This window comes from Pristiophorus japonicus, chromosome 14 (genome assembly GCF_044704955.1).
Source record: "Pristiophorus japonicus isolate sPriJap1 chromosome 14, sPriJap1.hap1, whole genome shotgun sequence".
In the NCBI taxonomy this organism is placed as follows: Eukaryota; Metazoa; Chordata; class Chondrichthyes; family Pristiophoridae; genus Pristiophorus; species Pristiophorus japonicus.
In genome coordinates, this window is record NC_091990.1 from 147,404,434 (window position 1) to 147,428,889 (window position 24,456).

The 24,456-nt window shown below is 42.2% G+C and overlaps 1 protein-coding gene across 2 annotated transcripts in view; it reads left to right on the top strand.

Annotated features, from left to right (window-relative positions):
- Positions 1–24,456, top strand: part of lrp4 (low density lipoprotein receptor-related protein 4) — a 451,660-nt gene that overhangs the window by 333,759 nt on the left and 93,445 nt on the right. For both annotated transcript variants that reach the window (XM_070899678.1, XM_070899679.1), the window contains exons 7-14: positions 427–546; positions 694–819; positions 1,907–2,032; positions 2,650–2,784; positions 5,643–5,768; positions 6,433–6,663; positions 10,190–10,346; positions 12,647–12,864. In XM_070899678.1, the coding sequence (XP_070755779.1) occupies positions 427–546; positions 694–819; positions 1,907–2,032; positions 2,650–2,784; positions 5,643–5,768; positions 6,433–6,663; positions 10,190–10,346; positions 12,647–12,864 (1,239 nt within the window). The remainder of the gene's footprint in view (positions 1–426; positions 547–693; positions 820–1,906; positions 2,033–2,649; positions 2,785–5,642; positions 5,769–6,432; positions 6,664–10,189; positions 10,347–12,646; positions 12,865–24,456) is intronic.

Sequence of the window (24,456 nt, forward strand, 5' to 3'; positions counted from 1 at the left end):
CTTTATTTGGTCGCAACCTTCAGTGTGTTGAAGTAGTTGGGCCCACAGAGTAACTTGAAATGTGTGAGCATCAGTTTCTACGACTTGAATGAATTCAACGTTTACATAGCTTACTGTGAGCCTCTGGTGGTCGAGGCACTGAAATGCAACAGCACATGCCAGGCAGGCATTTCTAAAATGCTAACTTAAGTTCTTTGACCAGTGCACCAACAATATTTTTCTGTACTTGAAATTCTAAATGGAGACTTACTTAGATTTTACATGTACAAGGTGATCTGATTTTAATCCCCCAGAAAGTTTCATAAAATTATTTAAAAAGTATATTATTGTTGTTGGAAGGGATTTAAAAAAAAAAATTCTGTTGCAGGCTTGCTGATTAGTAAGTTGCACAGTTACTAATTTGGTTTTCTTGCTTATTCTCCACAGCATCTCACCATCCGTGTCGGTCGGGTGAGTTTCTCTGCAATAGTGGGCTCTGTATCAATGCAGGCTGGAGGTGTGATGGCGATTTTGACTGCGATGATCAGTCCGATGAGAAAAATTGCAGTGAGTATTTTTAAATCACCTTCTTCTAAAACAAAACACATTCTGAACAAATATCTGGGAAACAATGAGTGACCAATAACATAATAGTTTCTATTACAGGCGAATCAGAGGAAAGGAATAAATATGTTGCATTTTGTTCTTGCGCAGCTGCCTCACAGTGCACTACAGACCAGTTCCGCTGCAAGTCCAGCCGCTGTATACGCTTGTCGTGGCGGTGTGATGGAGAGGATGATTGCTCTGATAACAGTGATGAAGAAGACTGTGAAAAAACAGGTGACAATGGGAATTACTAAATGACGTTGGTGTAACTTGAATTTGAGATCCGAAGTCGCAGTAAGAGCAGAAAGTCAGCGATTATCAAAGAACAATGGATCAATTTAGATGCCTGGGCACAGTGGATAAGACTTTGAACATAAGAACATAAAAAATAGGAGCTGGACTAAGCCATTTGGCCCTTCAAGCTTGCTACGCCATTCAACAAGATCATGGCTGATCTTCTACCTCAAGTCCAACTACCTGCACTATCCCCATATCCCTTAATTCCCTTATTTATCAACCTCTGTCTTGAATATACTCCAATTGAACATCCACAGCTCTCTGGGGTAGAGATTTCCAAAGATTCACAACCCACTGAGTGAAGAACTTTCTCCTCATCTCAGTCCTAAATGGCCGACCCCTTATTCCCCAGCCAGGGGAAACATTTTCTCAGCATTAACCCTATCAAGCCCCTTAAGAATTTTATATGTTTCAATTAGATCACCTCTCATCCTTCTAAACTCTAAGGAATATAAGCCTAGTCTACTCAATCTCTCAATGTGTGGTGGAATGCTAGACTCTGAGAGTCCAGCATTCTACCACACATTACCAGATCATTCAGTGAAACTACCTTTGGCATATTATGAACAGAATGTGAATTCTTGATATGCACAGCCAGCACACAAGTCTCCCTGCTCGTGCCATGGATTTATCCAATTGTTCCATCATTCTTGTATGTCATGTGCGTACAGACACATACCAGCTCATTCATAATAAGTCATCGTCTTCCAAAGTCAGGACAGTGGATAATAAATGGTGCAAAGATCAGACTACTGTGATTAGTACAAGTTTGATCTGTGGCAGGAGGCATTAGCTGTTGAGAGGCTGGTTATTTTAATGCTTGAAGTGAACGTGCAGGGATCGCATTGTCATTTTATGCTTCCAATGGGAGCCTTCCTTGCTGGCAGTTTAAAATAAAGCTCAGGAAATTATGTGCTGGGTATCCTGATTTTCCGATCTGCGCCGGCACTGGGTAAAACTCCCCATAGAAGTGTAAAAGCAGAAAGTTAGCCCAGAGATGTTAACTCTCCTGCCTTTGTCACAGAGACCCTGCACTGCGCTCCAGATCAGTTCACATGCGGCAATGGACGTTGCATTGGTCAACGCAAAGTCTGCAATGGCGCCAACGATTGTGAAGATGGCAGTGACGAAAGCCCGCACCAGAACTGTCGTAAGTTTGAACTTAATAATAAAAATATCAGTACATGGCATAACAATGTATTTTTGAAATCTCTTAAATTTCTTTTTTGTACAGGAGTCCAGTTTTATCTCTCACAAACTCCCTGTATCTATGTGCTCAGGGTGGAACTCAGTTAGCAGCAAAAAGGAACTGAAAAAAACATTTGTTTAACTAAGATAAATATTTGGTTAGTGTTTCTGTTCCATAGATTGCTCCTGTTTTTAGTTTGTTCCCACAAACAATGCCCTGAATAGAAGTATGGGCAAGTGACCTATTCCCTGCCATTTTGAACAAGCTGCCAGCAGACTTTGTGACCAGGGAGGCTAAGCCAAGGTTGAGATTTCTCCCCCCCACCCCCCAAACCCTTGGGAAGCACAGTGCTGCCATTCACTATTCTCCTGATGGGCTCAGCTGAGAATGGAAATTCATGGCACGGGGAATTGCAGGGCCAAAACTAGATCCTGCTCGCATGTGGCATAGCATGTCGGCACAATGTATCACGCCGCATGGTGCCATGTAAATAAGGTGTATCGGATTGTTTTTCAGGCTAAAGAAACATCCGCTGCAATTAGGGCAACACAAGAACTAACCTTGTGATTTAAAATCAGGTGAACAATCGGAAGAGGAAAGCTGCAATGTGAACAATGGTGGATGTGCACAAAAGTGTCAGGAGGTTCGAGGCATTGTACAGTGCACATGTCACACAGGCTATCGCTTAATGGAGAGTGGAAAGTTGTGCCAAGGTAGGGCCCTTAAAATACGTTAAGGCTGCTGAATTCCCTTGGCAGCTAGTGACAAATTATTACTTACCGGATCTGCTGACTGTTTCCACAGATGCTGACTGATCTGGTCAGTGTTTCCATTATGTTCTGTTTTTGTTTTAAAACAACTCACCAGCTTACCAGTGACATCAGTGTGTTGGTCTCTCCAGCTCTAAAGTCTTACTGATTTCATGCTGCATTGTCGCTTTGGTAGCCAGTGTGAGGAAGTGTACATCCACTCCTGTTGTTTTAGGGCACTGGGACCATGGGGAGTGGATGGTGGCAGCCAGCTGAGCTCCCGATGTCATCACTGGTGTCCCTGATTAAGTTAAACAAGCAAGAGGGTAGTAAAACCCAATGGTTCAGATCAGAGGCAGACCTCCAGGGAGGAGAGACATAGGCCTGGGAGAAGTGCATTTTTGTTTTCGTGAGTCTAACAATAAAAGTGTGCTGAACCGTCTTTAGTTGACTGGGTTGAATTGGTGTTGAGAACACGAAGGGGTAATACAAATGCTGACCATCCTGACACAGGGGCACCTGACCACATCAGTTACAGCTGCTCACTGAACCCCTTTTCACCTGTAATGCTGCCTTGCTGCTCCCGAGTTGGGTTGTTGTTTAAGGCTCAGAAATGCCCTACGCTTGCGACCTATTAGTTCTTGGATCTCCTGGTCATTTTCACCAAATCAGTCCTGGTGTTTACTGGTTGAGTGACCGAGCGTCACTTCATGGGCACTGGTTATGGAGGCCTGGAGGACAGACCAAGCGCTGTGGGCATTCTGAGTCTCGGGGTCATCAAGGCACACCAGGTTAGCTGTGAGGTGCTGACATTTCCTAACATTTCCATTAGAATTCATTTCCTCTGCTTAAAGTTCAAGCAGCAGTCTTTGATGGGTGGAGAGTTAATTTATGTACATTCAAAAACGTTATTACTTCATACATGCCGACCACCAGCTTATCAAGCGAATATTCAACTTTTCAATCCGTGTGTCAGCTTGTCAGCATTTCATTAAACAAAAGTCAGCTTTGGCTGGGCATTGAGGTCGGCAATATTATCCACTCCGATCAGTCAGATCTGCACAGCTGGAGACTGTCTGCACCAATCATATTTGTGGGAAGCAGAACTGAACGATTTCAGAAACATTGTTTTCTCCCGCTGCTGGCTGTTACAGTTCCAGATGTTCCAGAAGAAACGTCTTTCAGCTCGAAAGGCAGAATTATAGCAGGCTCCAAAATGCTGGAAAATGCACATAATTGAGCGTGAAGTTAAAACCTTCTAAGGAGAAGGCATGCGCTGACATCGAGAAATAAATCTCACACCTTTAGTACTCACATTCTCCTTTAGTAATTTCTACATTCAGCATTTCTAGACTAAATTAAAGTGATCAAATGGTGGGTATATCTACACTCCATGTCCTGATTTACTTTCAGTGCAGCCTCTTGTGTCATAAGGCATAAATTCAGGACTCTCTCAGCTTTTCTAGGGATGTGTCAGCTTTAGTCAAGCTGCTGGTTCGTTTTTGTTGGGTTGCTAGATTGTTTGTTCTGGAGATGCCAAGAGCTATTCTGTATTTTTTTCAGTAGGACTTGGTAAGCGGTGCAGTAAGATTAGGCTGGGTTGAATACATTGCTTTGTCTGCTGGCTGTAAGGATCCAACATGAAATGGAAATGTGCGATCCCAACCCACTGCAAGTTGTATTGGGTTCACAGCATAAGACTGCTTGAATTTGGCACGAATACAAAAGCAAAATGCTGCGGATGCTGGAAATCTGAAATAAAAACAGAAAATGCTGGAAACACTCAGCAGGTCAGGCAGCATCTGTGGGGAGGGAAACAGAGAGCACCATTGTTTTCTCTCACTGCTGGTTGTCCTGACGAAAGGTCATCGACTTGAAACGTTAACTCTGTTTCTCTCTTCACAGAGGCTGAGTATTTCCAACATTTTCTGTTTTTATTTCTAATTTGCCGCTATTTGGCACTCAGAGAAACCACAGTGAAGGCTGGTTTAGATAATGGAAAAACAAATCAATGTGGTGCAAATCAATGGGGTGTTCGTTTAGGATTGTGGCTAAAGACCATTTTTAGGGCAGAGCAGAGGGAGCTTAGCTCCAGCTAGAGCATGCCATATTTGAGCTAAGAGTGCTTGTTGAATGCCCGAAATGGCAATGTGCATGATTTTCCCATTAACATTTTTTGACCTGAACACATTTTTTCCTGTGCTGAGACATACCGAATATAGCTATTGTATACCATTCAGCCTCGTTATTACAATTGGTGGTGTCGGATTAAAATAGATCTTTTCAGAGCTCCTCTGAGTTTATTTGAACAGGATATAGCCAGTTGTATTTTTTCTCCTGAGATCAACAATATATTAATTGTTTTGAGTTAACAAACTCAATTCCCAATCATAAATATTAGTGTTTGTATTTATTTCTAACACTTTGTTGGAAGGATCTGACACAATAGATGCTTGGTTTTCAAACTTTTTCCCTATGTTTTGGTATGTTATCCTTCCATCCCACCCACAATACTGGCCTCTTGCATGTTGGGAAAAGTGAAAGGGAACTCTGCTAGAAGAAATGCATCTGCATTGTTCCCACTGACCAGCCTTTGTATTGGTATTCATGTGCAATGCCAAATAAACCATGTAAGATGTTGTTTCCTCAGTGGCTTCAGAGCAGCCGTTCACTGGTGAGCGTTGCCTATATGGCTGTGAGATGCTTTATAACCAGCAGTAAGGAGACGGAAGGGGGAGGGAAGCATTCTACGTCATAAGCACGAACTTTCTCTCTATGCAAGTGACACAGTGGTACGATGACTGTTGTGCTGATTTTTGCAGACATTGATGAGTGTGCTGAGGATGGATACTGCAGTCAAGGCTGTACCAATGTAGAAGGAGGATTCCAGTGCTGGTGTGTTCAGGGCTATGAACTGCGACCTGATAAGCGAGGCTGCAAAGCACTGGGTGAGTGTGCTTACTTCTTAGGAATGGCTTCAAAAGTTGCATTATTTAACACTAGAAAAACAAATCTTTTACATTCCTAGTTCTCCTAATTCCTGTCTATTTTCATGCTCCCCGCCCATGTGAAGTGCTTTTTGTGGAAAGGTTTGCTATGGTAAAGGTATTATTTAAGTGCAGGTTGTTAATATTCCCCCTGACCTAGGTGCAAAGGTGGATTGATTGAAACTATTGTGTTCACATCCATGGTTGTGAAACATTACAGCATAGAGGTCGTGATGCGTGTAACCTAGTGTTGCTATGCACTGTGCCGGAGTGTGACAGGATTCATTACATAGAATCTACAGCATAGAAAACAGGCCATTTGACCCCACTGGTGTTAATACTCCAGACGAGGCCTCCTCCTACTCTGATTATCTCCTCCTCCCACCCCGTATCTCTCTGCTTCATTCTCCCTCGTGTAAACATCAAGCCTCTCCTTAAATACATCAATACTATCTGTTTCAACCACTCCATGTGGCAGCGAGTTACACATTCCCATCAGTCTCGGTATATTGAAGTTCCTCCTACATTCTGTATTTGATTTATTAGTGGTTAATGTCAGGAGCACCTGAAACCCTGCTGTCTGAAACATGATCTTTAACATGTATATATGTGTTATTATCTTAAGGGCCAGAACCAGTGCTGTTGTTTGCAAATCGGATTGATATCCGGCAGGTACTGCCCCGCCGATCGGAATACACACTCCTACTCAACAATCTGGAGAATGCCATCGCTCTGGACTTCCACCACAGCAAGGAGCTGGTGTTCTGGTCCGATGTGACCTTAGACCGCATTATGAAAGCAAATCTGAATGGAAGCAATGTGGAGGAAGTAGTGTCAACGGGTCTTGAGAGTCCAGGTACAGATAACATAATGTTTTTAAAAAATCAGACCAATTTAAATCAGAAACATTTGAAACTCTCAATGGTTAAAGTATCAAACTGTTTAGAAAGACAGTTCTGTGTGGTGATTTTAAGCAACACATCAGAAATGAGTCATCATGTTTAGATGTGCTTCCGCAATCACATTTTCACCTGTGTGAGCGTAACTTCATATTTTGCACATTATGCACACGTTGAAAGTGCCCACATTTGCAAGCTACATCTAATCTTTCCTACATGTGGCCATAGGCATTGGTGATGATGTGGCCAGGGCACTACAGCATGCCAGAGGGGGTGAGGACAGCTGTTGTTTTACCCATTGTTGACCTTTGTTTTATGGGTGTGAGCAGCCTGTGCACACAGCAATGACCTTGGATCACCAGACTTTATCTGTATATAATGTCAGTCTTTTAACAGAAAATCAAAGGTAAACAGCAGCAAACTGCTGTTCCCTTGAGGCAGATTTGGCCGTTGACCTTGATGCCCTTTAGCCACTAGAACAGAGGTTCCCAACCATTGGTTTGCTAAGGCCCCTCTTTGGTGGAGATTGACGGTTTAACAAACAATGAGGGTGAAATTAGTTTTCGCCAGTAGCCCGAAACAGCCAATAATGAATTGGTAGCCCGTTTTACACCGTGCCCAGTATTCTTTTCCATTGAAGTCAAATGGATGCCTAAGCATCCAATATGGCGGGAGGCAAGCATGCGCGCAGTTCGCGCTGGGAGTGTGCCATCCGCCATGTTGGCAAAGACTCCAGTATAGGTGTCCTGGGCCCGTGTCTGAAACTGATGTTAGCATGTTTGTATATGCAAATAGGGGGCTAATGCCTGTTCGAGTCCCCCTTGAAGTTGGGTTGCCTTGTATGCATCTGCGTTCAGGTAAACATTGTCTACGTGCAGCCTAACCAGTGGTCCTAAAGGGACTGCGGGACATGGCTCTCAAAAAGGATTTTTTTTTCAAACAATACATACCTGAATGTACCCATTGTCGGCACCCTCCCTCATTCTCGATCGCAGCCCCTCTCCCGATCACCTCCCCCCCGCCCCCCCTCATCCCAGGATATACCTAAGGGCCGCTGCCAGGAAGGTGGGTGACCCAACTTCATCCTCGCGGAACTGGCGGCCTACCTCTGAATTGGTGTCTGCAGATCGCTGAATTTTGAGTGAATCTTGGGCCTCCAGCTTCTGGTCCACTCCCTGGCTTGCCGCCTACTTCCGGCCTGAAAACTGGCCGAAGCTAATTTTCACCTCATTGTCTGGCAGCACCTAGCTATTCCATCAAAAAATTTTTTTTGACAAAGCTCTATACTTCCTTGTGCATGAGAAGCAAAGTTGAGTTCATTGAGCCTGTCAGATACATCGGCCAAATAACCCCAGCAACACCTGGAAGAGCTGGTCAAGGAAATGGTGGTGAAGCGGTGATTTAGAATCAATCAGAAACATGCAGCACTCCTCCCAGAGTTTGTAGATTCTTGTCAAATCTTTACCACAGGATAGACGTCGAACCTCTTCAACTACCTTCTGCTGTTATTTTAGATGAAGGAACTGCCGTTTGAAAAAAATCTTGTGGTTTATCTTTGAGGGCAGGATGTTTGGTCTCGAAATGGCATTTTAGTTTGCTTGGTTACATGCTGTCCCGGGCATGAACTTCAGCACAAGCACATTGCAGTCGACCATTTTTGTTCGAACCAGTAAATGTGAATTCTAAGTCCAAGCAGAGGGGATCGTATTCCCTATTTTTCTTTTACCTGGCTCTACTTCATCCTTCCACAGGATCAATATCCTCAACTTTTAGCGAAAACCAAATGTCACACGTGTGTCAGTTATATAGCCTGCGGGAGCTAGGGGTGTTCGGAATACTTCGAAACGGCAAATCAGTGCAGATATTAGAACATAAGAAATAGGAGCAGGAGTAGGCCATACGGCCCCTCGAGCCTGCCCTGCCATTCAATAAGATCATGGCTGATCTTCTACCTCAACTCCACTTTCCCACCTTATTCCCATATCCCTTGACTCTCTTAGTGTCCAAAAAGCGATTGATGTCAGTCTTGGATATACTCAACGACAGAGCAACCACAGCCCTGGTGCCGCTTAAAGAGGCTGCGTACCCAAACAAAAATTAAAGGGAACATTGCCCGTCACCTGTTCTGGTGGCAAACTGTAATATTGTGAAAAGACACTGCTTACCTGGTGGGTGCCTGCTGCTGCCAGTGATGCAGCTTCACCCACCTTCTGGCTTCACTATAGTAGACTGGCAAACAAAAAGCTGAATTTCTTTGAATTTCAAAGAAACTGAGCAATGGGACGATTTGAGCACAGGATGTCTGAATTCCCCCAAAGTGGAAGTTGGGCCAATCAGAGCTTTTTCTGGTGGATAGCAACCAATTACCGTGCACTAGAAGCATGTCTGATTGAACCAACTTCCACTTCTCAAAATCAGCCGGAATTCCACGCTATGCTGGGATCGCCCTATGCAAGGCTGCATCATTATACACGTTTCCTTTGAACTTAAACTGATATTTTCTCAGTTTAAACTCCAAGCTCTCTGGCGATACAAGGTTGCATCTCCTTCCTGATCAGCCTGTCTTCCTTCTGCCTCTCCCCCGCCCTCACCCCCCTGCCCCCCGATATCCGGGAGGCACAGCCCCCATTTTGGAACCTCTGCATTGGAATAAAGATAGCCAAATAGAAGGACAAGATGTGCAGTGAATTTCTGTCTTGTTCCCCTCTCTGAACAGATACAAGTGGCTGCAAGAGCTGCTGAACTGCTTACACCGACCATTTACACTGCATTTACAATGTTAGTATGCTGAAGAGAAAAATAAATTTTTTCCAGACATGCATCAAACATCAGTGCATCTGATTTTGCCCCTCATTTTGCTTGCTTATTTACAGAAACAAGTATTGCCTATTAATGCATAAACTGAGTTTTTTTAAATGCCATGGATTTATTTTCCCTCAGGAGTCTAGGGCATTTGGTGTGGCAGAACTTGTTTCAAATCAGTTGAAATCATTGGCCTGCATGGGCCAGGAAGAAGGGCGTTGCTTGCTTAAAGCATGTGGTCATTTTCTCATTTCAAAAAATGCCTGAACACATTGAGCTTTATTTTCATTTGGGAAACATTTCTGACCAACCCAGTAAATATATTTGTAGGCTATTTAGAACTGGATATTGTTTCCGATCTATATCTCTCCAGTGTTTTTGGAGATTGAAATGTTTATTTTCAGTGCAGTCTGGTAAGGAAACAACAGAAAGCTAATTATAAAATGGTTGAAACTGCACAGAGGAAGGAAGGTTACACATTCCGTCAATTATTTTCTTCTGCTTTTTATAGGACTGTGTGTTCTCTTGGATGCCAGTCAGGGACGTGCTTCTGCTATATCTCCTGCATCTGTTTGTTGCTTCAAAGAGGGTTAGGTGCTGCTTTGTGATTCTTGAACCACAGAGATGGGAAGATACTAACAACAGCTGTATAATGTCTCCAAAATAATTAATCTTTGTCAGGTGGGCTGGCCATTGATTGGATCCACAACAAGTTGTACTGGACAGACTCTGGGACATCGCGTATCGAGGTCGCCAATCTCGATGGAACACAGAGAAAAGTACTTTTGTGGCAGAACCTAGAGAAACCTCGAGCCATAGCACTACATCCAATAGAGGGGTAAGGCAGGTCACAGACATTGATCCCATGTGAAGCTATTTCAATCACCTTGAGCATTAATACCAAATGCCATCTGTTTCAGCTCAGGAGTAATATATTTCAAGTAAAATTATGATCTTTGCTCTTAAACATCACGGCAATTAGCAACAGATTCTAACCTCAAAATCGTTATAATTTGTAGCGGTTTTAATGACTCATACATTTTTTTAACATGCCACAATCTCAAAGGTCACTTTGACACGGTACACCCTGTCACTAGGGGCCAACCAACAACTTTACTTCATGCATAGCAAATTAAAGTCACTCTTTGATGTTATATTAGTTGCGGTGCCCCCAAGTCCCAGCCAAATCCACAAATGGATCTTATAGAGAGACATTGCTTATCCTCACATACCGAATGTATTTAGCTTGGAATGGATTCTTAACTGGTCTCTCTTTTTGATTGTTTTTAATTTGTTCTCCCAACTTTGCAGTTTTCGATTATTGCTATCCTGCTGTTGCTGTTTCAGCTGTCCCTTTTATTGACTATGTAATGCGGGTCTTTCTATTTTTAAATAGCTCCTGCAGTGGCTGACATTGTCGTTTGTTTCTCTGGTATTGGTTTTGTATTCTGCCAGTCCCACTTTGTGGTCATTATTCTGACGCCCTATTTCTCATTAATTCCAGTTCAGTTATTGATTAAGTGCCCCACTGGTTCAGATCTGTCGGTTCACCTATCTTCAGCAATGTCACACTTTCATGGGCTGGGCAATGGATGTCACAAATGTAGTTCTTCACAAGTGCAGTTTTCCACTTTCTGTAATTTTTCATTCTAAACAAAACATCTATCTAGGTGTTGACATCATGCTGTCACATACTAGTGCATGAACACCTAGCTGTTCATCTGAAATAGCGCTCTCTGCTATCTTAGTTCATTATTATTTAAAATAAATATGTTAACATATCTGCTATAACACCCCTGCTAAAATAACAGAGAGATCAATTTCAGATGAATCTGTAGTAAGCTATATCCCACAGTGTAATTTCAAAACCAGGACAGAAGTCTACATTTATAAGTATCTTTTAGTCCAAGTTCAGACTTATCTTCAGTTGTGCAAGAGCACAACAGGAATTATTTTGTTTAATGCAGCTAAAATATGTTTGTGGTTAGACTATAGGAATTTTGATTTTATTTTCTCAAAAATTAAATGAACTGAATGAAATCAAAGTCACTTTGATTTATTATACACGTTCCATACCTGCTTTCCTTTTTGTGAAATTAGTTGTAGCTGGTCTCTTTGGAGTGAATAGAAGCATGCATGACAGCTAAGAATCACATTTTCTGGAGTGTGTTGTGCATATTCTTTTTGTAATTACAGCTATCCATTATATTTTATGATGATATTATTGATTGAATTCTCTCCAAAGAAAGACCCATTAATCATTCCCATTGTTTTTAGTTTGGGAATCACAAATCTTTTTATGACACAGTTTTTTTTAAACAAATACTGTAATGATTTCTTATCTATTTAATTACATTTTCCGAGCCAAATTTCACAGTACATTTAGAAGTTGTGTGTTATTATATTCAGTGCTTTCTCTTCCATATTATAGCTGCAAAGTGGAATGGCTCGCTTCCAGAATGTTACACTTGTAAATTTCAATGTGTTGTGCAAATGTGTTGAAACTAAACTGAGAAGACCCTCTTTTTCTTACAAACACGATAACAATGCTGTGCTGAAGTTTGGACATAGTAACCTGCAGTGATTTGAAATTCGGCATTGTAAATTCCATTAAAATTTTAGAATGACTGTCAATGACTTCCTGTCAAATGAATAAATTAAATATAATTTCAGGATGTCATTATAAACTTTTATTTCAATGCTTTTTAATGTTGTTCTTCTCCACATCCCCCACCTCCACACCCATTCCAAACTGTAAACCTTTGATTGAATGGTAAAATACCTGTAGAAACTGTTAATGGAGTTATCCTTTTTGGAGAGACTATAAGCCCTAATTTTAAAAGTCCAATTTGCAGCTCCGTTGAAGTCAGTGGGGTGTATAATTGGGCGTCTAACCCAAATGTGCCCCATTCCCGCTGGTGCGTTGGGTTAAAATCGAGACTTAACTAATTATTTCAAAAATGATCTACTATTAATTAGTCATCTTAATTACTTCAATTTTCATTTAGTTTCTGTGGATTTAGGTTTAATTATCCCAGAATTATGCTGGTTTTGCTCCTGAGTAAAAATTGCTTTCAGTTAGCCTCAAATAGTCCATTCTTCATTGTATTCTATTGGTATATCTGATGCATTTTGTAGAACCATCTATTGGACGGACTGGGGTAACACTCCCCGGATAGAATATGCAGCCATGGATGGATCTAACCGCAAAATCATCGCAGATACCCATCTCTTCTGGCCCAATGGGCTGACCATCGATTACGCAGGACAAAGAATGTACTGGGTAGATGCCAAGCATCACGTGATCGAACGTGCAGATCTTGATGGTCAGAACAGAAAAGCAGTGATCAGCCAAGGTATGAAACTTATCGTTTTACTATTGGAATAATGACATAGTATGAAGGCAAGTGGATTTGGCAGAGCTTGGGGTTTGTTATATTCGAACCACTGTGAGATATGTTTCCCATTGTGTATAAAGTTAAAAGAAAATTATTTTACTAAACTATGATTAAGTGCTGATAGTCTTAAGAAGAATAAATTATTTCATTTTATACTCAGAAGGAAATATTGCTCTATATTTTGCATTGTGATGCAGAATTGCTGTTGTCCCACCATATTGCACTGATAGTTACATAACTGTGAAAATATATATTGACTTGAAACATCAACTCGGTTTTTAGACACATCGAATACCAGCAAATTAGTAAAGAGTAAAGTTGAAAATTGCGCAGGTATAAGGTCTTGCACCTGCTTTTTTTTGGAGATGCTTGTCACATATATCAGCAAAGGATTAATAAATGATCTCGTAGTAAAGGATCCTCTAGGAATGAGTAACCATAACATGGTTGAATTTCAAATTCATTTGGAGGGTGAGAAAGTTGGTTCTCAGACCACTGTCTTAAGCTTAAATAAAGGAGACTACATAGATATGAGGGCAGAGCTGGCTAAAGTGGACTGGGAAAATAGATTAAAATATGGGATGGTTGATGAGCAGTGGCAGACATTTAAAGAGATATTCATAACTCGCATCAAAAATATATCCCAATGAGCAGGAAAGACTGTAAGAGAAGAGATAAGCATCTGTAGCTAACTAAGGAAATAAGGGATGGTATCAAATTGAAAGCAAGGATATACAGTGTGGCCAAGACAAGTGGGAGGCCAGAGGTTTGGGAAATTTTTAAAGCCAGCAAAGAACGGCTAAAAAAGTGATGGAGAGGGAAGATAGATTATGAAAGTAAACTAGCACGAAATATAAAAACAGATAGTAAGAGTTTCTACAGGTACATAAAAAGGAAAAGAATGGCTAAAGTAAATGTTGGTCTCCTAGAGGATGAGACTGGAGAATTAATAATGGAGAACAGGGAAATGGCAGAGACGTTGAACAACTATTTTGTATCGGTCTTCACGATAGAGGACACTAAAAACATCACAATTGTGGATAATCAAGGGGCTATAGGGAGGGAGGAACTTAATACAAGCACTATCACGAATGAAGTAGTACTCGGTAAAATAATGGGACTAAAGGCAGACAAGTCCCCTGGACCTGATAGCTTACATCCTAGGATCTTAAAAGAAGTGGTTGCAGAGATAGTGGATACATTGGTTGTAAGCTACCAAAATTCCATGGATTCTGGGGAGGATTGGAAAACCACAAATGTAATGCCCCTATTTAAAAAAGGAGGCCAACAAAAAGCAGGAAACTATAGACCAGTTAGCCTAACATCTGTGGTTGGGAAAATGCTGGAGTCCATTATTAAGGAAGCAGTAGCGGGACATTTGGAAAAGCATAATTCAATCAAGCAAAGTCAGCATGGTTTAATGAAAGGAAAATCATGTTTGACAAATTTGCTGGAGTTCTTTGAGGATGTAATGAACAGGGTGGATAAGGAGGAACCAGTGGATATGGTGTATTTGGACTTCCAGAATGCATTTGACAAGGTGCCACATAAAAGGTTACTGCACAAGATAAAGGTTCACGGGGTTGGGGGTAATTATTAGCATGGATAGAGGATTGGTTTACGAACAGAAAACAGAGAGTCGGATAAGTGGTTAAATGGGTTGGCAAACAGTGACTAATGGGATGCTGCAGGGATCGGTGCTGGGTCCTCAACTATTTACAATCTATATTAATGACTTGGATGAAGGGACCGAGTGTAATGTAGCCAAGTTTGTTGATGATACAAAGATGGGTGGGAAAGCAAATTGTGAGGAGGACACGCAACATCTGAAAGGGATATAGACAGGCTAAGTGAGTGGGCAACAATTTGGCAGATGAAGTATAATGTGAGAAAATGTGAGGTTATTCACTTTGGCAGAAAAAATAGAAAAGCAAATTATAATTTAAATGGAGAAAAATTGCAAAGTGCTGCAGTACAGGGAGACCTGGGGATCCTTGTGCATGAAACACAAAAAGTTAGAATGCAGGTACAGCAAGTAATCAGGAAGGCAAGTGGAATGTCGGCCTTTATTGCAAGGGGGATGGAATATAAAAGCAGAGAAGTCCTGCTACAACTGTACAAGGTATCGGTGAGGCCACACTTAGAGTACTGCATACAGTTTTGGTCTCCATATTTAAGGAAAAATATACTTGCATTGGAACCTGTCCAGAGAAGGTTCACTAGGTTGATTCTGGAAATGAGGGGGTTGACTTATGAAGATAGATTGAGTAGATTGGATCTATACACATTGAGAGATCAGAAGAATGAGAGGTGTTCTTATCGAAACATGCAAGATAATGAGGGGGCTCGACAAGGTGGACACAGAGAGAATATTTCCACTCATAAGGGAAACTAAAACCAGTGGATTTAGTCTCAAATAAGGGGCCGTCCATTTAAAATTGAGATGAGGAGGAATTTCTTTTCTCAGAGGATTGTAAATCTATGGAATTCTCTGCCCTGAAGAGCTGTGGAGGCTGGGTCATTGAATATATTTAAGGTGGAGATAGACAGACTTTGAGCGATAAGGGAATAAAGGGTTATAGGGAGTGGGTAGCGAAGTGAAGCTGAGTCCATGATCAGGTCAGCCATGATCTTACTAAATGGTAGAGCAGCTCGCGGGCTCAGGTGGCCTACACCTGCTCCTATTTCTTATGTAAAAAGTGAGCAATGGAAAATAGGAAATGAACAATAATGTTGCTGCAGCCACTTTTCATTTCATGCACGTGGATGATGAGGGGCAAAAGGAAGCAGCAAAAGGAGGAAACCCATTTCAATATTTTACAGCAAGAGGTATGAGACATTAATTCATTGCTCAGTGATTCTGGTGACTTACGCATTCCCGTGCCTTTCTGCTTAGTAGGGCATGATACTTCCTTCACCAGTCCCTTAGTATTCTTTTTTGGGCCAGATGAATGGTTGTTTTTCCCAATCCTATGATTCCCTATGCTCCTACTTGCATCTGGAGTATTTTAGAAGGTTATTGTCTCTACTGCAGGGATTTTTATGAGCCATACTGTTAAGCCTTAGAGTGAGGTATTCCTTTAAGAAATTCATAGAGCCATATCTGCTCTTCGTGGCTGTTTTTATACCTACAGTGTACACATATGAACATGAAATATTCTTCTATAGACTTGAGAGGAGTGCGATTTACTTCAACTCATCTCGTTCATTCTTTTACACTGAAGCTTGCCTTTAACCTGCCCCTTTGACAACAACGTTGAACTTTGCTCCACTTTCCTTGCCTGTGGGTCTTTCTGTTTTTATGAGGTTGTTATCTCTCAGTTGACATTTGTCCTGTAAACAAGTCACTGGTGATTGAGCTATGTCTTACCATTCCTATTATCTGAGTATTTGTGGAGATGAATTTTAAGTTATTTGCAGGTGGTTTGCTGTTGCAGGCTGCATCTCTGACTATAGGCACAAATGTTGTGAAATGTAACACTATAGCTGGGTGAGATAAATGTTGGAATTTTGATGGAACATATTTTTTTTCCTGCTCTCATCTCATCGATGAGCAGGTTATTCTATGTGTGACACTCACTTAGATCTGATACATACACAAGCAGACTTCATTTTTTTATTCAACTTATTTATCAATAAATTGCTTTTCAGACACTTCTCCCAGATTTGCGTTATTGGATTAACTAGTCAGAACCACTAAAATATTATTATTTAGCAGAATGATGAGTTAACTCTTTGTGCTGAACTGCTTGTAGCTTTCAAAATCTGATTGGTTTCCACAATATATGATCTACAAAGGTTATTTCTAATGCTGATTGGTATCTAGCAGAATCAGAGGATATTGTGGCATTGATTGTTGAAGACTTGGCAATCTATTTGGAAATAGATTTTTGTTGCTGTGTCCAGTTTGCTGGATCAAAGTGACGGTCATCAGAAAATAACTGTAATAGAATTGTTCTCATGAGAGAATTTTTTTTTCTAAAATAAGTCAGTCGGTTATTGAGGTGCCTGCTACAGCTATTTTAATTGATTCTAATCGTAGAAGTTATGGCAGAGAAAGGGACCATTTGGTCAATTGTGCCAGTACCATTGCTAGCTTTTGAACTGAAGCTATCTACTGTAATCCTGTTTCCTTGCCCCTTTCCTCATATCCTTTTATATTCTTCCCTTTCAAATATTTAAGCAATCTTTCATAACTGGTGTCATGGACTCAGTAGCCACTTTGGTAAAACGATCCAAGTTCTAAAAACCTTTAGTGTGACAAAAGTCCTAACATCCCCCTTCATTCTTCAAGGAATAATCCTGAGTCAGTGCTCTCTCGTTACCAATTTGACAACCATTCTCAAAACCTTTCATGATTTTGAAACCCTCAATTAGATCTCCTTCACCTTCTCTGGTCATGGGGGAAAAAAGACTAATTTTCAAGCCCACCTTCATAGCTATAACCTCTCATTCCTGATATCGTTCTCGAGAATCTTCACTGTACCCTTTCCGTGGCTCAAATATTTGTACTCTAATGCAGTGTCCAGAACTAAATGAAGTATTGCAAAAGTTGGCTTAATCAATTTCTACTAATTAAAGATTACTCCTTTGCTTTTTGTTCTAGTTTGTCCGTATATAAAACAAAGAATCCCATTGCCCATTTTCATAGCCTTTTCTACCTACCATCCCACCTTTAAAGCTCAATGTATCTGTACCCTTAGATCTCTCTATTGCTCCACTCTGTTCTTTCACTTTTCCTCAAAATGTACTACTGCACATTTCGAACTGCACCTGTCACCTGTGTGGCCTCACCGTTCGCCATGTCCTCAAATTCTGCATCATCAGCAGACTGCAGTATCAGTCATCTTCTGTTATTGTCTAAATCATTAATATAAATAGAAAACGAGAAATCCCAGCACAGATCCTTGGGACGCTCCACTAACCATAACCATTAATCATTGAGAGAAGAAAATTTAGATAAAGTGTATATGAGTGTCAGATTATTGTGAGAAACAGGGCTCAGGAGTTAGCAGTAAATGTTGATGATTGGTTAAAATCAAATATTCATGTTTTAAAGGCCACCAAGCTAAGTGAAACATCAATCAACATGATTGTTGGTGTGTGCATTTGGCAGTAGGAAGAACACAGAAAAATTTAGACTGGGACATGCTATTTGGCTCAATGACCTGCTTCTTCTAAACTCTGCCTATTGATACCCCAGCACTAATTTCTAAGGGTCCTGAAATTCCTTGGGGGTTCCACTGGGTCATTTGTAGTTTCTGGACCAGAACCTCGATCTGCTCCGTACGAAGCAAATGGCAGCCAAGAACCAGGGAGATCCCACTATTCTGGCCCATTCGGGACCCAGCCTTTGTATGGAGGATGAGCTACCAATCGAGGTAAGGCATACCAGCCTCCACATGTGGATCCCACCAGTGGGGTCCAGGCCAGGTAGGGAGCTTGACCCATGAAGATAGAATATAAAAATATCTACACAGAACGACACCCTTGCAACATGACCGGGGTCAAGGGAACTCCCTTACCTCCGCAAGGGTGCTGGAGATGCACCTAAAGTGATGCTTGTGCCTGCCTTTCGTATGTAAATGTGGGGTCAGTGCTGGAATGTAACCTTGCGCAAAGTCCCCGTGTGACCTGAGGAATTTCTGATCCAGTTAAGGTCATTTTTGTGATGCATCTGTCCTTATTACTGTTGTCTTCAACTGCTGTTACGCTACCTAATGCATAAAACTCTACTGGCATCTACACCCAAGTTGCATCCGAATATTCGTCACTTCTACTGTGTTAATTCACTTCACTTCAGAGTGACTCCTTCAGGCCATTTTCCCCCAATATGCTCATCAATTCTGCCTGGCAATACAGTTATTTATAAAATGAATAGTATTTTAGATCAACAAAAAATATTGATATTGTCCTTAGTTCTTGTAAACCATTTGGGGCCGAAATTGGTGGACGTTCCGCCACATACTGCCTGTGGACCGCTGACATACTGCCCAAAATCGCAAAATTGATCAAAAAATACCTACATACCGCCCGGCGGGAAAGTCATCAGCCACATACCGCCAGGCAGTATGCATACCATCCGCGCACATGGAGCACCCTACAGACCACCCAAAAGTCCAACATTGGTAGCATACTGCCGACATAACACTGGAGCTACACACCGTCTGAAAAAAAGTGGTTTTATGCTGATGGTATGTCGGCGGTATGTAAACTACAATGTTCCTCCCCCGCAGCGATCTAGTCCCCGCTCCCCCCTCCTCCGAGATCTAATTCCCCCCACCCCTGGAGATCTAATCCCTCCCCAGAGAGATCAAATCACCCCCAGAGATCTAATCGCCACCATCCCCCCAAGATCTATTCCGCCCCCGCCCCCCAGAAAAATGGGAAAATAAATAACAATACAAGTATTATAAATAAACCAAAAACACTGCACAAAACAATTCAAAATATAAACTTACCTGGAGACACTTACCTGCATTCCAATGTCGGCAGTCTCTGGCCTCCGGACTGCTCTTCTCAGGGGCGGGGGAGGAGGGGGGGGCGGCGGGTGACACAGAGGTCGATGGAAGAACGCGCGTGCACAGAACGCAGGACCCGAAGAGTGCCGAGTCTCGAACAACTTACCCTGCACCATCGGAGCAGACCGTCCGCCGCACTCTGCTGACACACCGCTCAGGACTGCCCGGACCAATGTTGCCAGCACTCCGCCCCAGCGGTACTGGCCGGTGAAGATTGACCGACCACCGCGAGACCGCCGAGAATTGGGCGGTCCACCAAAGTCGGGCCCTCTGAATTTTAGAGGAATGCATGAGGATAGGTCTTCATAGTGGCATTATCCTCAACCATTTATTTGCTTATTTATTTTTCTATTGATAAAAATTGAAGTCACCATAAGTGGCTGTTCCCCAGTCAAACCTCCATTTTCTCGACAGTTACAAGGCTAATGGTGGCAGTGTGATAGTTTGTCAGTGCGTCTTGACTTGCCTCTAAGCACCCGCCTGCATAATGAAAGTGATGGGGCCATAGTTTCAGAATAAGGGGTCGCCCATTTAAGACGCAGATGAGGAGGAATTTCTTCTCTCAGAGGGTCGCGCATCTTTGGAATTCTCTGTCCCAGAAAGCTGTGGAAGCTGGGTCATTGAATATTTTCAAGGCTGAGATAGACAGATTCTTAAACTATAGGGGAGTCAAGGGTTATGAACAACAGGCAGGAAAGTAGAATTGAGGCCAAGAACAGATCAGCAATGATCTTATTGAATGGTGGAGCAGGCTCGAGGGGCCGTATGGCATGCTCTGATCCTATTCCTTATGTTCTTATGATAAGCGACAGAGGATGCTGTGAGCTGGAACAACATGCAATATTTCCACACCTAGCTTCGGAAGCAGTGAGAGGCTGCCAGCCCTGTTTGTGAGGCCAGGTAGGTAGCACATAGCGAGTTCAAATAAAATCCTTTATTCATCATTTTTTTCTGAAAGTTCAAGACGGGGTGTATTTTTCAAATGTCGCATAATTGAGATTGTAATAACAGCACCATTTGGTGATCTGCTGGCAACTGGGGGTGCAGTAGAAATAAGGCCATATTGCACCTGCATTAGTGAAAGAGTTAAACATTTTACTGCAAGGATTCCCATTACAGTTACAGTATATGAGATATGACTTGCGCTGTGCAACTTACATATGTATTTATGCAGTGCTCGATACAAATGACTTTGAAATATTACAATTTTGTGACTTATCAATGACTGGTCAACAAATTTATAGTCTTTTTATCATTAGCTCTTCCATCTCATCAGAATCCTGCCATTTTTGTCATTATTCAATTCAAATGAGGTAAATTTCTAAAATTGCGACATTTACAGAAGGTTATCACAAGATACCTTTTAAAGAAATCACCAGTTTATTTAGTTAATCCACCAAACAAATTACGATTAAAGGAGGATGATGCAGCTGTCTAGGTCTGTACATTTTTAAATACTTATTTTGTTGTGCGGTATTTTGGTATTAGTGGCTGAGTAACTGGGTATCTGAGCAGATTGCTTGTCTGGTGGTCTGAGGCCTGGATGGTGAGGGGTGGGGGTTATGTATGTATCCAATGCACGTTTCCCACTGGTGGTCAAGAAGGCTGCATGACTGAGAGCTAGGTTTCCTGTGCAATTTAAACAAAAGCTGTACTTTGAAGACACCCTAATCTGCAGTGCTTTAAGGAGGCTAATTTTGTTCCCTTTTCTAATTTTCGAGTCAGATTTAATCCAAACAAATTTCAGGGTGCCTGTGCCCAAAATTATAAAAGATGTAAGATGAGAGGCAATCACTGGGATTTACCACTCAAGCCTTGAAACTGAGCTCTTTGAATGTTAGCATATGAAATTAATTTCTATATTTTAAGGGAAGGCTCACTGGTTTAAAATAACAGCGTTAATGTCTCAATTTTTTTTTAAATTCCTGGGATGTGGACGTCACTGGCAAGGCCAGCATTTATTGCCCATCACTAATTGCCCTGGAGAAGCTGGTGGTGGGCTATCTAGCAGTTTGATGCAACCGAGTGGCTTGCAATTCCCAGGGTAGTTAAGAGTAAGTCTCCTTGTTGTGGGGCTGAAGTTATGTATAGGCCTGACAGGTTTAAGGACTGAAGGTTCCCTTCCCTAAACAACATTAGCGAACCAGCTAGGGGTTTTATAGCGATCCGAAAGCTTCCTGGTCACTTTTACTGATATATTAGCTTCTTATTTCCAGATTGTGAAATAGCAAGAACAGGAACTTTGTACAAATGCATTCAGGGTTTGGATGCTGATATTTAGAAGGCAGAGATTTCAAGGCACTAGCCTCATCTGTGTAAATAATTATTTGGTCTGTGCCAATAATGTTTATGATATATAGCAGGTGCTATAACAGTCTGTTAGTTAAGTGCAACGTTATTTCTTCAGCGAGTGGTAAGAATGCGGAACTCACTTCCACATGGAGTGGTCGAGGTGAGTAGCATAGATGCAGTTAAGGGGAAGCTAGATAAGTGCATGAGGAAGAGAGAAATAGGATGTTGATTGGGTGAGATAAAGTAAGATTGGAGGAGGCTCATGTGGAACGTAAACACCGGTTTAGACCCATTGGGTCGAATGGCCTGTTTATGTGCTGTAAAATTCCATGTAATCCACCACTGCATGGTTTCTTTTACTGCTTGGCTCCTCAGTGCTGCGTGCATCTATCTCATACTTTTTGATGGGCTGCAACTTCTATGTTTTACAATGTTCCAGACTCGGAGAAAACAGTGTTTTTTCCAGTTATATCATGCCTCACAACCCAGACACCGAGGCTAGAATCTTCCCAGCCCCGTGAGTGTGTGTTTGGAGATGAGCCTGCTGTCACAATGGCCCTGATTGACAATGGGACAGGATCCTGCGCTAAACCCGCATCCGTGTCAGTTTCTCAACTGTCAGGTCTGCATGCGGATCGCAGACTCAACAGTAAGCGGCGTGCCAGTAAATTAAGATAGTTATGTGGTAGTTAAGAGGATTAAAAGCAAACACTTACAAGTTTACCAACCTTTTGACGGGTGTACCATCCCTCAGAGAACACGCCAGGTAAGTGTGTCGGGTTCTCAGTGACTCTCCATTACTTTGGCTAGTTGACAGCTGCAGAAGTGGTATAAAAGCTACCATTTCACAGCTGTTCACTTTCCAATGTCAGAAGCTGAAGCCTTCAGGATGTGGAAGAGACCTTTGACCTGTATGCAGTTTCAAAGTGTTTATAGTGAACTATTCACTGTCACCTCCTTGGAGCAACCTCTCTCACCATTGACAGATCGTTCCTGCCATCTATTCCAGCAGCATCGGTGCCCTTGAAAAAATCTCATTCTGGTCCTCAGAATCCCACCACAATCAGCCCCAACACCAACATCACTAAACACACCAGCATCACCAACAACAACACCAATCTTCTCCGCAATCACCTGATGCTGCACAGGACACAGGGCATTAGCACCCATCCACATTGTTGCCCGGGGGGCCAGGGATGGCCTCACCATGGCCACATTTACTTCACTTGGCACTGTACACCCTGGCTGCCACATAATGTGCCAGGTTGGCACCACCCCACACCAGCTCCATAAAGCATCCCTGCAATGCCCAAGCCTTTTCTTTCACACTCATCACCATTGTGGGGGTACCCTTACGTCTCACCATTCACTACAACTCGCTCAGCCACTTCCAAAGGTGCCCACAAATCTGTCCAAGAGCACAAAGTGCAGAGAATAAAGATTTCAATGTATCACAACACATCAACATAAACTTTACATGAACATTGACTAAATAACCCAAGTGCCTAGCCTTGTGTGTTGTTAGTTAGTATAATTGGACAAGTAAGAGGGTGAGTGTGATGGGGTGCTAGTGAGATGGGTAACTGATAATGTAGAGAGAGGGGAATGGCTGGAGGTGCAATGTAAGTTGGTGTGACTAAGGATGTGCAGGGGTAGAGTAGGAAAGGCAGAGTGATGGGGATGTGATGAGTGGTACAGCAGGATGAAGTTGAGTGTGGCTTTGCAGTAATGTTTCATGATCATCTGAGATCATTGAAAGGTTTGTGCCACTGCAGCAAGATCCTTCTCACGACATCTCTGCTTGTGCCCTCCTGTGCAATGCAACCAGGCTGTGTTGGTGTCTCTTCCGCCCATTGGAAGGGAAGAAAACCTCCCTGCATGCTGTGACTCCCTCCATAAGCATCCGGAGGGTGTGATGGGAGAGCCTGGGTGCAGCTGTGCACCTTTGTGTAATGCTAGTCAGTGTCTGCAGCAGCTCAATGCTGCAGAACACTGACAGAAGAACTGACAAAGCAATGTGCGCATGCTCCCTTTAAGGAAACCGGCTGAAGACGCATCATCAAATTACATTATTAGACCGGCTTCCTGTTAATTGGCCGGGAACCCCACAGGGCGGGCTTAACAAGCCCAATCATTGGAAGGTTGCTGCGAAAGGGCAGGCTGGAGCCAGGAGCACGTTTTCCACATGCCTCCGACCCTGGCCGCACTGGACTCGCCGAGGGTGACGAAATCATGGCCCTAGTGTGCAGTGCAGCATCAAGTGTTGCAGTTTAATTGAATAAGTAATTTTAAGGATATTGATTATGCTTAAGTCGGTCACCTTTCATTAACTCTCAATTCCCAATGCAATCTAACAATATTCTATTGAGTGACCCTGATATCGGTTTCATACCCCTTCCCTATTAACATTTGTATTATTCAATCATTAGCATCTCACCAATAGTCCTTCCCCAGTAGTTGCAGATTATTCTATCCTTCAACATTTTAGCACTGCAATAAAATGCTATGGCAAACTGATTATAAAATCTAAATGATTCAGAAGACAAACAAGACCATATTCTGTGGTTTTAGGCATTTTGAACATTCTGCTGTTTTGCATTTGCTAGATTGAATCTGTTCCAATCCATTCAGCTGAAGTCAGATCTTGTTAATCCAACATTTCTAAAACAACTACCATGATACCCAAAATGAAGCTGCTCAGAATTGAGGATAAGCTCAAGTGAGAGCTGAAGCAAAC